Source organism: Peromyscus californicus, unplaced genomic scaffold (assembly GCF_007827085.1).
Source record: "Peromyscus californicus insignis strain IS unplaced genomic scaffold, ASM782708v3 Scaffold_9__1_contigs__length_137607984, whole genome shotgun sequence".
NCBI classification, from domain to species: domain Eukaryota; kingdom Metazoa; phylum Chordata; class Mammalia; order Rodentia; family Cricetidae; genus Peromyscus; species Peromyscus californicus.
In genome coordinates, this window is record NW_026294617.1 from 86,723,416 (window position 1) to 86,740,636 (window position 17,221).

At 44.0% G+C, this 17,221-nt stretch overlaps 1 protein-coding gene across 1 annotated transcript; it reads left to right on the plus strand.

Moving 5' to 3' along the window:
* Positions 1 to 4,602: 4,602 nt before the first annotated feature.
* On the plus strand, positions 4,603 to 16,942 carry Taf13 (TATA-box binding protein associated factor 13). The gene is made up of 4 exons (XM_052731422.1): positions 4,603 to 4,723; positions 5,969 to 6,047; positions 12,042 to 12,139; positions 15,892 to 16,942. The coding sequence occupies exons 1-4, from the start codon at positions 4,697 to 4,699 to the stop codon at positions 16,060 to 16,062; spliced, it is 375 nt and encodes a 124-aa protein (XP_052587382.1). The 5' UTR covers positions 4,603 to 4,696; the 3' UTR covers positions 16,063 to 16,942.
* The last annotated feature ends 279 nt before the right edge of the window (positions 16,943 to 17,221 follow it).

A 17,221-nucleotide genomic window follows, 5' to 3' on the forward strand; every position in this document is an offset into this window, starting at 1 on the left:
AGTCTGAAAGAAGGTACAGCGAGCCTGTAGGTCGCCGGGATCTGGGCCTAGGTCTATGTAGCTTCAAAGCTCCCTTCCACTTGTTATAGCATCGCCTCAAATTGCAGTGCTCGCCACCCATACCGATCTCTGGTGATTTTTGTCCCAAGCAGGATTATTTCCTTTTCTCTGGAAAGCCCCAGAGCCTCGGTGTCACCATCCCCTGCAGACGTGTTTCACGTCAGGCTGAAGCCTGGGTCACTGGCCCTTGGAGCGCAAAGGCAAGGAATGAATAGAGCCCCACTGGACTGGGGCGCCTCAATTCACACTTCTTCATCAGTTCATTTCAGTGGACACCCGAGAGCTGGCAGTTCTTGCCAAACGCCTGTCAGTCCAGAACAGTGGCCTGTTTGTGAGGATCGCTGTGGTCATTGTGGTGAACACCAATCAATCTTGGGGACCGTGACCAGAGCATTCTGGTTTAGCCGAAGAATCCGTTCAGTCCTGAAGGCACAGCTTGCGACAATAGCTTCATTTGAATGAAAACTGTTTGAAAAGGCATGTCAAACAGGCATTCATGTATGCTATACACATTTGTCTCCAGACTTCTGAGAGTGAGGAATGCGCTAACCTTAGGGAGTCAAGAGCTGAATGAGAAAGAGACTCCATTCTTAGTGAGTTTAAGATGTAATAGAAACAGATAAGCTACATCTAGAAATAACCAAAAAAAAAAGGGGTGGAAAGTGAGAATTGTCAAAGAAAAATGAAAACTCAGTGCTGGAGGAGGATGGCGAAACTGCTTTCAGTCAAAGAAGGCTTTACCAAAGAGCAGGCAATTCCCTGGGCCTGAAAAGCACACAGTGTCTCAATAGGAGGAGAAACATTCCAGTGGGGAGGAGCTGCGATCAAGGGCTGGCGCCCAGGAGGCTGGAGCACACTGCACTTGCTTTCTTTACTAGCTAACTCCATGCCTCTCTCAGGCCGCAGCTGAATCCCCACCTGCTCAAAGGGGGCCTCCTCTGACCTTGGATCACCTTCCCCAACATACGCTTCTAAAGCAGATGCTATCCCATTCACTCTCCCGCTACACTGTAAGCTTCACGCGCACTCTTTGTCATTTTATCGATACTGAAGAGCTGGCAGTTGCTTGTCAGTTATTTGCTGCAGGGCCTGGAGGAGGGCCCAGTGGGTAAAGGTGCTTGCTGCCAAGGTTGACAGCCCCGAGTTCAATCCCTGGAATCTGCATGGTGGAAGGAGGGGACCAAGACCTGCAAATCATCCATTGGCATCCACACAAACATGATGGCACACATGTACAGATACACACAATCAACAAACACAGAAAAACTGTTGAATGAGTAATTGGGTATGGTCATGTACAACTGGAATGTCAGAATTGGGGAAGAAGAATGTTGTGGGACAGACTTTTCCTGGGGAGGCACCACACACACACACACACACACACACACACACACACACACACAGGCACACAGGCATTGGGTCAGGAAGGGTGCCAATGAAATGCCAAAGTAACAATGGCACCAATGTCTAACCTGGTAAACCAGTTGACTTCTGTGGTGGTTACTAACAGGATCTGGATGAGGGGTTACATCCGAGGGTCAGGCATGACTCAAAAGCAGCTGCCTTGCACAACAGCCCACCTCAACACAGATGCTGACCCATGACAGCTGCCCCACTGCAGCTCTGCACAGCAACAGGCAGCTGGACTGTCTCAGACTCTCTTCTCCTCATGAGTTCGCTGCTCAGAGACTCCCCCCCACCCCGCCCCCAAGCAGTGATTTACTCCATTTTAAGTTGCTGGGGCCAGGCACTCAGAATCTTCTAAGTACTCCCCGATATGTGAGATGTGAGCCTCCCTCCCTCCTGTGTGGAATATTTCAGCTCAGAGAAAACTGTCCAACAACAGAATAGCAAATGGTTGTCAGCCCTGGCTGCTGCTCATTTTGTAAAGGCCACTCATTTTGGCTAAACAATGACAATTCCTGAAACTAAAGTAACTAATTTTTCTAGGTTCCTGTTCTCTGAGCCCCGTCCACCCTCAGCAATGGCTGACTTTGAGACATCGCCCCTCCAGCCCTAAACCTGGCTCTGGAGTCCACTCTGAACTTCTTGCAGAAGCACACCAGGGCTTTTTACTCGGATTTATGTCTGCTCTGCTCATTACGACCCATTTTTTCCCACTTTATGTTTGGAGTTCAAGTTCAGAGGGTTGAATTATGCCAATGCTTCATAGTTCATGGCTTGCTAGTGGCCCTTCCTCAGTCCTTTACTTTTTACTTATTCCTGTTCCCACGTTTTCTATGCTACAACCTTTCTAACGTATTTGATGTCTCTGCTTTTTTGTTTCGTTTTGAGACAAGGTCTTTCTATGTAGTCCTGGCCGTCCTGGAGCTCACTATGTAGACCAGACTGGCCTGGGACTCACAGAGCTCCTCTGGTCTCTACCTTTCAAGTGCCGGGATTAAAGGCATGTGACACCATGACTGGTTGTGTCTCTGCCTTTTTATAGGTTCCTGTAAAACATAAGGTTTCGTGTCTTTTTAATTTACATAAGTGGTGTTAGATCTCATTGTGTTTCGTACTATTTTTCTTAGCACAGCTCATAAGCTTGGTTGTGTTGCTAGTCTATTGTTTCTGATTACTCCTAGTACTTTATGATATACATCTGGGGCATTTTTACTTATGTGATACTCTGATAATGAACACTTTCTTCTAATTGACTCTCTGGACAAGCTCCACCACAGCTTAATAAAGCATTCTCAAATCAATTTTTCAGATGGGTATGGTGAGGGGTAGGAGTCTTGCAGTCTTGTTTTTCTTACTTTCTTTTTTTAGATTTTATTTATTTATTTATTTGTTTGTTTTTTGTTTTTTGTTTTGTTTTTTTGAGACAGGGTTTCTCTGTGAAGCTTTGCGCCTTTCTTGGAACTCACGCCGGGCGGTAGTGGCGCACCCTTTAATCCCAGCACTCGGGAGGCAGAGCCAGGCGGATCTCTGTGAGTTCGAGGCCAGCTACAGAGTGAGTTCCAGGACAGGCACAAAGCTACATAGATTTTTAGATTTATGTATTTATTATGTACACAGTGTTCTGCCTGCATGTATGCATGGACGCCAGAAGAGGGCGCCAGATCTCATTATAGATGGTTGTGAGCCACCATGTGGTTGCTGGGAATTGAAGTCAGGACCTCTGGAAAAGCAGCCAGTGCTCTTAACCTCTGAGTCATCTCCCCAGGCCCCACTTTTCTTTCTTTCTACTTTATTTTTTGATGTGTGCTTACGGTGAGTGCATATGTATGCACATGTGTAGCTATGCTTATGCACACATACGCATAAATATCCACATTAGTCCTTTGAATCAGGGTCTTTTAATGACCCTGGAGGCAGTTGGCAGCCAGATGCCCCAGTGACTCTCCCGTCTCTGCCCCCCCTACAATGCTAGGGTTACACGTGCATGTGGCCATGTCTGCACTTTCACGGGACACTAGGAGGCAATCCAGGTCCTCACGCGGGCACAGCAAGCACTCTTACCCACCACTCTTACTGTCCAGCTCCTATTTTTCTTAACTTTAAAATTAATATGGTTGGTGCAAAACCACAGCTCTTAACTAAAGAGAATAACTGATGGATTTTTTTTTGAGCCAAAGTAACACTGGCCTGGGAATATGGATTCAGTTTGCTCCTGTATCAGTTACTTTTCTGTTGCTGTGATAACACACCATATCTTATAGAAGACACTTAAAGAAGAAAGTATAACACAAATATGAAAATGGTCTTTTAATAAAAAACCCAGAGCCAGATATTGGGGTAAATGCTGAAAGATCAGACAGACAAAGGAATAAGTCACTACTGCCTCTAGGACTCCTCAGTCTGAAAATCCTTCAGTTCCTGTCTCCTCACCCCTTATATACCTTCCTCCGCCCAGCCATCACTTCCTAGTGCTGGGATTAAAGGTGTGTGCTTCCCAAGTACTGGGGTTAAAGGTGTGTGCCAACACTGCCTGGCTCTGTTTCTCTCCTAGACTGAGTAGTAGTCCAGGTGGCTTTGAATTCACAGAGATCCAGAGGGATGTCTGCCTCCAGAGTGCTAGGATTAAAGGTGTGTGCCACCACTGCCTGACCTCTATGGTCTTTTTTTTTTTTTTTTTTTTTTTTTTGGTCTTTCGAGACAGGATTTCTCTGTGTAACAGTCCTGCCTGTCCTGGAACTGGCTTTGTAGACCACACTGGCCTCGAACTCACAGAGATCCGCCTGCCTCTGGCCTCAAACTCACAGAGATCCACCTGCCTCTGCCTCCCAAGTGCTGGGATTAAAGGCATCCGCCACCACCACCCGGCCTGGCTTTTTTTTTTTTTTTTTTGGTTTTTCGAGACAGGGTTTCTCTGTGTAGCTTTGCGCCTTTCCTGGAACTCACTCTGTAGACCAGGCTGGCCTCGAACTCACAGAGATCCGCCTGGTGCTGCCTCCCGAGTGCTGGGATTAAAGGCGTGTGCCATCACCGCCCGGCCGGCTTCTTTTTCATTTTTAATTCCTTCTTCAGGATTCCACGCTTAAGAGCGCGTCACTGCCCTTTAGCCAGTCTCAGCCCGAGAGCGGGTTCGTGCAGACGCAGCGCCGGCCGGGCCGGAAGTGACGCACCGGATCCTATAAAAGCCGCGGCGGTCGCCGGGCGGTGCTCAGACGGCTGGCGGGCCGCTAGGATGGCGGATGAGGAGGAAGACCCCACCGTGAGTGAGCGCCTCGGTCCCAGCCTGTTTCCTCGCTGCCTCGGGCTCGCTCGCGGAGGCAGCCCGAGCCTCGTGTTCCGTAGGGAATCCAGCCGAGCCTGGGAGCTCCGCAGCGTTCCCCCCTTCCTCGGATTTACCGTAGTCGTGGGGCAGGACGGGGAGGAGTAGGGAGCGGACCCCCTTTGAGCTGGACCTGCCGGACACTTTTGAGACACCTTGAGGGTTATTGGGAGATCGAAGCGAATACTGCGGAACCGGCCTCCGCTGCTGCTAACAAAACTAGTGTAGATAGCGGAGAAACGATGGACTCAAGTCAGGAAGCCTGAAGTCCGAACTCCTTTTCTCCCAGGAAGTCACTTAACTTCAGACATCGGGTTTCTCGTCATGGGATAGGATCGGGCCCACTTAGGGAAAGTTTTTAGTCCTACGTTGTTAAGTGCTTGGTAAATGTTGGTTCCGATGACAGCAGAGGGTAGACTTTAGACCAGTGTCAGGTCTTTTACTGTAGGATTGCCTAGCAGTGTGACAACTTAGTTGGCTAAACAAAACCCAGAGCCCGATGTCCTTAGGACTTTTCCACACATAAGGTGTAGGGTTGTTAGGGGCCGTAATAGAAGCCTTCCTGCATGACTTGAGAATTGGACTAGGTCTTAAGAACCTAAGTGTTTAAGGTCTTAAGGTGCTAAGTTTTCATGATTTTGTGCTGTTTGGTTTAGCCTATCACTATTGAAAATGAGAAAGGGTCACTCAATGGGCGTGGTGGTGAACGCTTTTAGTTCCAGCACTCATGCAGGGGCAAGTGGATCTCTTAGTTCCAGGCAGACTGGGGTACATAGTGAGACCTTGTCTCAAAGAAAAAAGAAAAAAAAGAAAAAAAAAAAAAGGCCTAGAGAGATAGCTTAGTGGTTAAGAGCACTTACTGTCTGTCATATCTGGCAACGAACAGTCACCTGTAACTCCAGCTCCAGTGGGTTGGACACCCTATTTTGGCCTCTGTGGTCACTGTAGGCACACACAATATACATAAATAGTGTCTTTCCAAAACAAAAACTCCAAACAAAACAAAAGAGGAAAATGAAAAGGGGCCTGGGGAGTGTAGTTCAGTGGTCGAGCATCTGTTTAGACTCTTGAGCTCCTAGGTTCAGTTATAGCACACACAAAAGAAGAGAGACCAGAAAGGAGACTCAGTGGAATATCAGATGCAGTAGTCATCTGACATGTCTTGATGTATTTTTAAATTTCTAGTTTGAGGAGGAGAATGAAGAAATTGGAGGAGGAGCGGAAGGTGGACAGGGGAAGAGAAAGAGACTTTTCTCTAAAGAATGTAAGTTGTATTTCGCAATGCTGTTACTATGGAGGGTGAAAGTTTCTGAACATGTCCATTTAAAGTAGATTTATTTTATTTTATTTTATTTATTTATTTATTTTTTTTTTTTTTGGTTTTTCGAGACAGGGTTTCTCTGTGTAGCTTTGCGCCTTTTCCTGGAACTCACTTGGTAGCCCAGGCTGGCCTCGAACTCACAGAGATCCGCCTGGCTCTGCCTCCCGAGTGCTGGGATTAAAGGCGTGCGCCACCACCGCCCGGCCAAAGTAGATTTATTACTCTGCACACGTTTGCCTAAAGGGACAGTGTCCTCAGACTTGCCTATGAAGTTGTCTGTTTTTATTATTGTTTTTCTATAAGACAGTCTCTCTGTAGCCCTGGTTACTCTGGTGCTCACGTGTAGCCCAAGCCAGCTTTGGATTGGTAGCAGTCCTCCTGCCTTAGACTCTCAAGTACTGGGATTACAGGTGTGTACCCCCATGTTCGGCATAACTGCTTTCTGAATCATGTATACTAATTCTGTGTACAGCATATAAAATGAAGAATGTGGTCATGATCACTTTCGGGGGGGGGCAGGGTTTTAGTTTTGATTTGTTCTTTTTCTTTTTTTTTGAGACAGGGTTTTTGTGTGGCCCTGGCTGTCCTAGAACTTGCTCCATAGACCAGGCTGCCCTCAAACTCAGATCTCTCTGCCTCTGCCTCCTGGGTACTGGAATTTAAGATATGTGTCACTACCACCCAGCCATATATCCCAGTATGGCTTCCAACTTGGTATGTAGACTTTGAACTTCTGATCTTCCTGCTTTACTTCCCTGGTTGCTAGACTTATAGGCTTGTGTCATGATTCCCAGTTCTTGCCTTGCCGAGGATTGGACCTAGGCTTTGTGTACGTTAGGCTGACACTCTACTAATACTGAGGTACATACATCCTGAGCACCACCACCATCATTTTCCTGTCTTTGTTTTTTGTTGTTGCTGTTTTTCCCTTCTTTTGATTTTGTTTTTAGCAAGGTCTCCTGTATCCCAGACAGGCCTTGTATTATGTAGCTGAGGATGACTATGAAATCGTATTCCTCTTGTGTCCACCGTTCAAGTGATGTAAGTTGAGGCTTTGGACTAAGGCGGTGAACAGGGCAGAAGGTGGAGATGTGCAGTACTAACAGTGGCATGGAGATTATAATGTACTAGCCTTCTGTCCTACGCCTTCAGCAGACAAGTTAGGCCCTTCGGGGCAGCAGCAAGGTTAGCCGTTTCTTCCTGTCATCACCCGTACTAACTCCTGAAAGACACCAAGAGAATGTACTCTCCATCTCCATGCCCAGGGTCCTTGGCTGAGCATTGAGAAGTACAGCAACACGGATTTATGCCTGAATGCGGTAGTATCTAAAAATTCTTGAAACTGCAAGATCAGCCTTTAACTGTCTAAATCCTTTTCCAGCCATCTGTGGTGGCACATACCTATAATCCCAGCTCTTGGGAGAGGTAGGGACAGGAGGATTTGGGGTTCAGTGTCATCCTCAGCTAGATAGTGAGTTTGAAGCCAGCTTATGCTATATGAGATCCTGTCTCAAAACAGCAAAATCCTTTCTGATGTCTTCATTTTTTGTTTAAGTCTGACCACTTCCTGTTCTATCTCCCTGATGCTAGCTACATGATTCTTGTGTGTCATGTGGAGATATGAAAAGAATCCTTACACCAAAGCCCTCTAGAAGTGGTACTTACACTGTTTCTTGTTCAAACCTTTGGTTCAGTTTCAATTGCTTTACCTTTATGATGACAAGAATTGGGAATTTTGACACGCTTCTCCCATTGACTTAACAGAACCTTCGTGTCTCTTCATGGATCATGTTTTTGCTGTTTTTCTGCCAGCTTTTGACTGTATAGTCCAGGTTGGCCTTAAACTGCCCTTCCTCTTGCTTCAGTGAGTCTCTCCTTCTACCATGTGGGTCCCAGGGATGGAACTCAGGTCCTCAGGCTCGGCAGCAGGTGCCCTTACCTGCTGAGCCATCTCCCTGGGCCATTTTTTTAAAAAATTGTAATGTAATTACATCATTTCCTTTTCCTTTTCCTCCTTCCAAACCCTCCCATATACTCCACCTTGCTCTTTCAAAGTCAGGGCCTCGTTTTTTATTGATTGTTGCACACACACACACACACCCCTAAATATGTTAATACAACTTGCTTTGTCTGTACAGTGTTAGTTTATGTGTGTTTTTCAGGGCTGACTATTGGTCTTGGATAACCAATTGATGCGATCATTTCTGGGAAGGCTTTTTCTCCCTTTCCCAGCATTCCTTAGCTGCCTATAGTTCTTCAAGGAGGGTTGAGGCCTCCTGGGCTCCCCCGACTCTACATTAGCTTGTCTACTTTTGTTGTCCTTGTTTGCTTGTTCGTTTGTTTGTTTGAGAAGGGTTTCATAGAGCCCAGGCTGACCTTGTAACTGAAGATGGCCTCAAACTTCTGACCCTCCTGCTTCCACTTCCCAAATGCTGAGAAGACAGGGATGTGCAACATGACCAGTTTTATTCAGTGCTGGGGATCAAACCCAGAGCTTTGAGCATGCTAGGCAGGAACCCTCCTGACTGAGCCACATCCCCAATTCTAAAGATTTCCTTTTGTTATGGTAATACTTTCAAAGTATCCACTGCCAGGTGTCTATGCCTTTACCTTTGACCAAATACAGACATCGTCTAAATATGTACAGCTTTTATAATGCAGGTTTTCTGTTCCTAGTGAAATAGGTGAATTCTACCCGTCTGTGACAGTGTCTTCCTCAATTATTTAGGAAAGAATAACTTACAGTGGAAATTATAACAGACCTCACTTTAGCTAATGATAAAAGTTAGCATTCTCAGTGATGTATTGGCATGTACCTCTGATGTGAGATACTTTCTCGTAGCGTGTGAAAGCATTCCAACCTCGGTATAATCACGAGAAAACGGCAGACAGCACAGTCTCAAGATCTGACTTGGATTCTCAAGAGTTGAGATTTTGAAAGACAGGGAAGAACTAAGGAGCTGTCACTGGTTGGATGGAGAAAACTACAGAGTGTGACAAGTAGAGTGGAGTCTGGAATTGAGCCTGGGGAGTGTAGCCCAGTGGTAAGGGCATTTCCCTACCATGTGGGGGTGGAGTAGACATAAGGAATCTGAACAGGAAATGGACCTAAGTAGAAAAATAAGTACAATCTGAATAAGGTACTTGTACTAATGTTGATTTCTTAATTTTGATGAATATTTGTTGTATAAATGTTATAAGTGGAAGCTAGATATTGGGCATATGGAAACTTTCCTATTTTTATATCTCATCTGTAAGTCTAAAATTGTCTCTTAAAAGGCAAGTTTTAAAAACAGAATTCAAAAAGAACTAGAGACTATTGGCTGCTCTATTAGTTCTCTTCCTTCTTGTTGGGACCTAAAATCTCTTGGCATTTTGAACACCAGGGATAACTGTGCTCCAGACTGGCTTCCCAGTCACCCCGGTATTTCTTCTCCTTGTGGCCCCTGCCAGTTTTTGCTTCTGAATAGGAATTATTTCTATAATTCCAATACTCAGGAGGCTGAGGCAAGAGGATTATGAATTTGAGACCAGCCTGGGCTACCTGGAGAAACACTGTCTCAACCCCTCCCAAGTAGTTAATTAGATATTGATAATAGTAATCAAAATAAATAAAAACAATGTAAAAGGAGTTGTTAATGTGCCTATTTCTTTTTTTAGAAATATACTCTAAGCGTTTTTAAAAACAATATATAGTTTGTCATGGTGGTGCTTGCCTTTAAGCCCAGCATTAGGGAAGGCTATCCAGGTCTACTTAGTGAGTTCCAGGTCAGCCAGAGCTACATAATGAAACTCTGTCCTTTACTTATTTTAATTTTTTTTTTTTCTGAGACGGTTTCTCTGTGTAACAGCTCTGGCTGTCCTGGCACTTGATTTGTAGACCAGGCTGGCCTTGAACTCTCGGAAATCTGCCTGCCTCTGCCTCCTGGGTGCTGAGATTAAAGGTGTGCACCACACCACACCTGGCTGACTCTGTCTTTTTTAAAGTATTATTAATATTATATTTTATGTTGGTTGGTATGTGTATGAGTGTGCTGGTCCCATGATGCACAGGAGGGCAGGGGACAACTTTGTGAAGTTGATTCTGTCCTTCCACTTTTGCGTGGGTTCCAGGGATTGAATTTAGGCCGTCAGGGTCGCACAGCAAGCATCTTTATCCACAGCCGTCTTTCTAGCCCTTCAACTTCCTCTCTCTCTTTTTTTTTTTCCATTGAAGATTTATTTATTATGTACACTGCTCTGCCTGCATGTATGCCTGCTGGCCAGAAGAGGGCACAAGATCTCATTATAGATGGTTGTGAGCCACCGTGTGGTTGCTGGAAATTGAACTCAGGACCTCTAGAAGAGCAGCCAGGGCTCTTAACCTCTGAGCCATCTCTCCAGCCCCAACTGCCTCTTAAAAAAAAGACTTGCGCCGGGCGGTGGTGGCGCACGCCTTTAATCCCAGCACTCGGGAGGCAGAGCCAGGCGGATCTCTGTGAGTTCGAGGCCAGCCTGGGCTACCAAGTGAGTTCCAGGAGAGGCGCAAAGCTACACAGAGAAACCCTGTCTCGAAAAACCAAAAAAAAAAAAAAAAAAGACTTGCATACAGTAAACTGGGCATGTTCTAAGAGAACAACCTGGTGAGATTTATATCTGTGTGCTTATGGTCACTACTGAGATCAAAATAAAAGTAACCCTGTCACTTAGGAAGTAGAAGCAGGTTGAGCATCCTTATGAGTCCCATCTGTTCTAAGCTATAAAGAAAAGCATGACTGCTGGGGTTCGGATCGGCTGGAGTCACATTTAAGGTTCACTTTTTAGCTAGTTGTGTGACCTCGAGGTGAGTCACTTCACTTGGTGCCTTAGTTTTCTCACCCATAGAAGGGGTGTCAGTAGTGTCTAAATTAGAGGCCTGTCTAAGGATTCAATGAATTATATATGAAAAGCCTTAAAATAGTATCTGGCCTATAGGAACTACTAAAGTTTTTTAGCTATTTGCAGTTATTTTTATTCCTCTGAATTAGACTTTTCTTCTCTTTTGTATATTCTGTTCTTTCAGATGAAGCCTGAAAGGGCTTCAGCCTTTTTATTCTTTATTTTCTTTTTTAGCTTTTTTGAGGCAGGGTTTCTCTGTGTAGCACTGGTTGTCCTGGAGTTTAATCTGTAGACCAGCCTGGTCTCAAACTCACAGAGATCTGCTTGCCTCTGCCTCCCGAGTACTGGGATTAAAGGCGTGCGCCACCACAACCGAATTCAGCCTGTTTCTTATAAGAAGGTAGTTGGAGCACTTTCTCTCATGTCCTTTACCCTATGGTAATGATGGAGACCCTTGTGCTTTCTCTTTGCCAATGCCCCACTACCTCCCACACTTCCACATCACTTGCTGGAAAGGCTAATCTTTCAGGCCAGGTGTGGTGGTGCTCGCCTTTAATCCCAGCACTGGGAGGAAGAGGCAGGCCTGGTCTATAAAGTGAGTTTTAGGACAGCCACAGCATAAGAAAAAAAGAAAAGAAAGAAAGGCTGAGCTGTCACTAGCCTTGTCCTTACTACATTTGAAGGTGTTCTGGGCAATAGTGAGTGGGTGGTAGAGGTTAGGCAAATGACAGCAGGGTTTAGTAGCTTGGGAGGAAGGGAGGTTTGTGGAGGCTAAATAGTAAGACTGGTCATAAACTGCTTAGACCTTTTATACCAAAATCCATACTTGGAGACAATTGTAATATTTTGTTGTTTGTTTGAGGCACGATCTTCCTATGTAGACCAGCCTGGGCCTGAACTCAGATTCACTTGTCTCTGATCCTTGACTGCTGGGATTGAAAAGCCATGTACTACCACACCCAGCCTTAATTATGTTTTTAAGCCATTGTTTATAATTTGGCTTAATTCTAGTTGGTATGGAAAAGGTGCTGGTGAAGTTGGTCAGTCTCTGAGTAAACCAAAGCTCTTGTTCTTTCACAGTACGGTGTATGATGTATGGGTTTGGGGATGACCAGAATCCTTACACCGAGTCAGTGGATATTCTTGAAGATCTCGTCATCGAGTTCATCACTGAAATGGTAAGACAGTTTGTAACGATTAATTTTGTCATTTTTATTTTTGTAACTTGTTGCACGAATCTTAATTGGTCTTAATAAAAAACCCAGAGCCAGATATCAGGGTGAAAGTTAAAAGATCAGAGAAACAGAGCAAGCCACAGCCACCACCTCTTACCTCACCAATTCCTCAGCTTGAAAGGGACTGAGTTCCTGTCTCCTCCTGCCTTATATTCCTTTCTCTGCCCAGCCTTATCACTTTCTGTCTCAACCTTCCTAGTGCTGGGATTAAAGGTGTGTGATCCCAAGTGCTGGAATTAAAGGTATGTGCCACCACTGCCCGACTGTTTCTCTTTTAGACTGGATTAATCTCGTGTAGCCCAGTGTGGCCTTGAACTCACAGAAATCCAGACAGATCTCTGGAGCCTCTGCCTCCCAAGTGCTAGGATTAAAGGTATGTGCCACCACTGCCCGACTGTTTCTCTTTTAGACTGGATTAATCTCATGTAGCCCAGTGTGGTCTTGAACTCAGAAATCCAGACAGATCTCTGGAGCCTCTGTCTCCCAAGTGCTAGGATTAAAGGTGTGTGCCATCACTGCCTGACCTCTATGTTCTAACTGTGTGGCTGGCTCTGTCCTCTGATCTTCAGGCAAGCTTTATTTCTTAGATTACAATGTCACCACATAACTGTTTTAGTTCATTGAAGATTTGAAATTCTAAGCGTTAACTAACACTACAGCTTTTGAAATGAGCTGTCCATCTGAGTGCGGACTTGGTGCAAATTCCTGGCTTCATTGCCAGTAAGTTCAGTTGCCATTAGTAATGGAGATTGCATAATGAAGTTTTATTTGTTTGTTTGTTCGTTGATTTATTTCATTTTATATCTTTGGTTGTTTTGCCTACAAGTATGTCTGTGTACCATGTGTGTGCCTAGTGCTCTAGGAGGCCAGAAGAGGGTGTTGGGTTCCCTAAAACTGGAGGTAGGTGGTTGTGAGCTGCCATGTGGGTGCTGAGAACTGAACTGCAGTCCTCTGGAAGAACAGCACTGGGCCCTTCTCCAACTTCCAAGTTTTATTTGTTAAAACGCAATATCCTTGAATAAAGTATTGCCCATAACCTCATACAGCCGAAGTTCTTTTTCTTTCAGTATTCATTTGAAGGTATGTACAGTTTATGTCATACCTTTGGGGTTTGTTTGTTTTTTTAAATCTTTGAGAGCCCTCTCCAAAGATAAAAACAAACCAAAAATTAAAATTAAGTAACATAATGTTTTCCATAGTAGTGATCATAATAACATTCATTTTACTTTTAAATGCTTTACAATATGTGTTTCTTGTGTTTTCATATTTTATTTTAGTAGCCATATAAATTCATTTGAATTTCTCTCCCCTGATACAGGGTCTTATGTATTTCAAGCTGGCTTCACTGTGTAGCTAAAGACAACCTTGAAGTTTTGATCCTCCTGCCTCCACTTCCTGAGTGTTGGGAGGGAATACAGGCTGTGCTATCAGGCCCATATGTTCACTGCTGGTGATCAAACCCAGGCATTATGCATGCTAGGCAAACTATCAAAGCTCAAACTGCTTCCCATATTGATTATCCTACTAATTATGATTAACCCTAAGCTTATTGTGTAAGTTATTTACAGGTGGTTTTGTTCTGTGGTGTTTGAACTCAGGGCCTCTTGAATGCTTGGCAAATGCACTGTCACCAAGCTACATCTCCAGCCCTGAGTCTGACATCTTGTTTGGAGTTTTTGTTTGTTTGTTTTTGTTTTTTTGTTTTCCAGACAGGGTTTCTCTGTGTAGGCCTGGCTGTCCCGGAACTTGTTTATATAGACCAAGCTGGCCTTGAACTCACAGAGATCCACCTGCCTCTGCCTCTGAGTGCTGGGATTAAAGGCGTGCGCCACCATGGCTGGCCTGAGTCTGACATCTTGAATGACCACTTTTATGGATTTCTTCCTTTCTTTTCTTTGGATATATTAGCAGGGATGGGGTTACGGAATTTGAGGGTTTTTTTTTTTTTTGGTTCTTATGAATATTCACCCTTTATTTTGGATTATTTCCTTATTACACAATAAAAGTGAAGAAATTGCTCAGCAAGAGCTGAAGTTGAGCTTGGTGGAAGACCACTTGCCTAGTGTGTGTAAGGGCCTGGGTCTAATATTGCACTGAAGGAAAACGTTAACAGTAATAGTGGTAGATCATGTCCTTAGCATGGGTGAGGCCCTGGGTTCAGTCCCCCAGCACCACATTAAATGACGTACCTGGCATAATCCCAGAGTTCCAGAGACAGACAGGAGGATCGCTACAAGTTAAAAAATCCAACCTGGTCTATGTATAGCAAGTTCTAGACCATCCAGAGCAACATAATGAGCCTGTCTAAAAAAATAAAATAAGCCAAGCAGTGGTGGTGCAACACCTTTAATCCCAGCACTCAGGAGGCAGAGGCAGATGGATCTCTGAGTTCAAGGCCAGCCTGGTCTACAGAGTGAGTTCTAGGACAGGCTCCAAGACTACAAAGAGAAGCCCTGTCTCGAAAAAAAAAATAAAACCCAACACTAACAAAACAGCCAGGAAAGAGAGGATGTAATCTCAGCATGCTAAGCATTCTGGAGGCTGAGGCAGGAGGACCCCAGTTTCAAGTTCAGCCTTGGCTACATAGCAAGACTTTGCCTCAACAAACAAAAGCAAAGCTAGGCAGTGTGGTACATGCTTGTAAATCCCAGAACTTGTAGCACAGGCAGGAGGATTGCCTCAACTGAGACCAGCCTGGGCTATGTACAGGGACCCTGTCTCAAAAGATGAACAGTGAGGAATCAGACAAGTGAGCCTGAGTTCAGGGTCAGGCAGGTCTATATAGTGAGTTCCAGGTTATATCGTGAGACCAAGTCTCAAAAACAAAACAACAACAAATGTCACTGTTGTGTCTTCAAGTACAGATTTTGGTATCAAAGGTCTAAGCAGTCTTATGACCTGTTTACTATTTACCCTCCATAAACCTCCCTTCCTCCCAAGCCCTTAAACCCTGATGTTATTATTTGCTTAATCTCTATTACCCAATCACTGTCACCCCAGAACACCTTTAACAAGACCACCTCTCCAACAAAACAAAAACTCCACCTATATCACAAAACAAAACGGATGCATCTCCAAATTTGGTAGATTTTGTTGTTTTCGGTCTATTTATCTCTCTGTCTGTCTATCTGTTTTTGAGGCAGGGTCTCACTATGTAATTCTGTCTGGCCTGGAACTTACTGTGTAAATGTTTATATAAACCAGGCTGGCCTCGAACTCACAGATATCTGCCTGTCTCTGTCTCTGCTGGGATTAAAGATGTCCTTCACCTTGTCTAGCTCACTTTGGTAATTTTAATGTCCTTAATGCAAATAAAAAAGCCCATAAAGCATAAAGAAAATATTGCTAACTATGCAATAGAAAAGGGACAAGGAGATGACCGTACAGATGGTTCTCAAATGAGTAGCTGTAATTAGAAGAGAAAATCTTCAGCCTCACCAGCATGTTTAATAGCAAATTAAAACAAAAAGATTTGACTCAGCCGGGCGGTGGCGCACGCCTTTAATCCCAGCACTCGGGAGGCAGAGGCAGGTGTATCTTTGTGAGTTCGAGGCCAGCCTGGGCTACAGAGTAAAGTTCCAGGACAGGCGCAAAGCTACACAGAGAAACCCTGTCTCGAAAAACAAAAAAAAAAAAAACAAAAAAAACAAAAAATAGATTTGACTCTTAAAAATGAATGTGTTTCCTTGTCATAGACTCACAAGGCAATGTCGATTGGAAGACAGGGTCGAGTGCAAGTTGAAGATATTGTCTTCCTGATTCGAAAGGACCCAAGGAAGTTTGCTAGAGTTAAAGACTTACTGACTATGAACGAAGAGTTGAAACGCGCTCGAAAAGCTTTCGATGAAGCCAACTATGGATCTTGACACCATTTGTAATTTCTGGAATTTTGATATTTTATTTGGAAACCATGTGTTGTAATATCATGATTGCTAGGCACACAATGAAAGAGGTCTTCAATTTTAGCTTCATAACTTGAGTCTTTCGTTGCCTGCCTTGATCTGGCTGTATTTGAATTCTTTACTGGCTTTAATGACTACTAACTTAAAATACAGCCGACCATGCAGTTCCAGCTCCACAAGGCAGACTTGTGTGTGCCAAGCTATATACCTTAGCTGCATAATATGCAGTCTAAATGCCCTTTGACTTTATGAAAGTTGAGACATGTCCTTTATGTATTTCAAGTTTTTATGACAGTGGCAGAGAGTTATTAAAGAGAGTGGACTGGTTTGTGTTTCTTTTAAGGAACTAAGTTCTTGTAAGAGTTTGTTTTAATATTCTTTTCTAAAGAACACTTTCTTTTTTTAAAGAAACTTACTATTTGTTAAATGTTAGTGGCCGTCATCTTCCTTGATAGCAGTAAAATTCTAAAAATAAATACTTCCAGTAGTAGGGATGGCAAGGCTTGTAACCCTGAGGTCAGGACAGGTGTTGTAGGCGGTGTTCTAGTGACATAAATGTAAGTACTTTCATTGTGAAAAATGTACAGTTGATCCAACCCATATGTGGCTGTGCAAACCATTTTTGTAGTAAAGGATATGCAGGCTTTGTGTGCATTTAGCTTATTGCATTAAATTATTATTCTATTTAGCTTACAATAAGGATTAAAATTGCATTTAAAGAGGTTACTGAATGTTACTCTGAAACTTACTGGTGCTTCTTAACATCCCTAAATCAGACTTGGGAAATACTTCCTGTTTAATCTGCTGATACAAAGAATAAAGAATGAAGACTTAAACACGCTAATACTTGAGTTTGCGACTTATTTATTTGTTATGATTTATTATGTACACAGTGCTCTGCCTGCATATATGCCTTCAGGCCAGAAGAGGGCACCAGATCTCATTATAGATGGTTGAGAGCCACCATATGGTTGCTGGGAATTGAACTCAGGACCTCAGACCCTCGGGTTGGCGTCTGATCACATACACTCCTTGGTATGCTCAGGTTTCTCTACCACCCATAGACACAAAATAAACTTAATTTTAAAAATTGAAAAAGCATGGTGGTGGAATAATATTTGTC

Excerpts from the sequence above, each read along its gene's own strand:
- Taf13 (XM_052731422.1), top strand. The coding sequence starts at position 4,697 with ATGGCGGATGAGGAGGAAGACCCCACC. Across the intron at positions 4,724-5,968 it reads ATGAGGAGGAAGACCCCACC|TTTGAGGAGGAGAATGAAGA; the intron begins GTGAGTGAGCGC and ends TTAAATTTCTAG. Across the intron at positions 12,140-15,891 it reads TCGAGTTCATCACTGAAATG|ACTCACAAGGCAATGTCGAT; the intron begins GTAAGACAGTTT and ends TCCTTGTCATAG.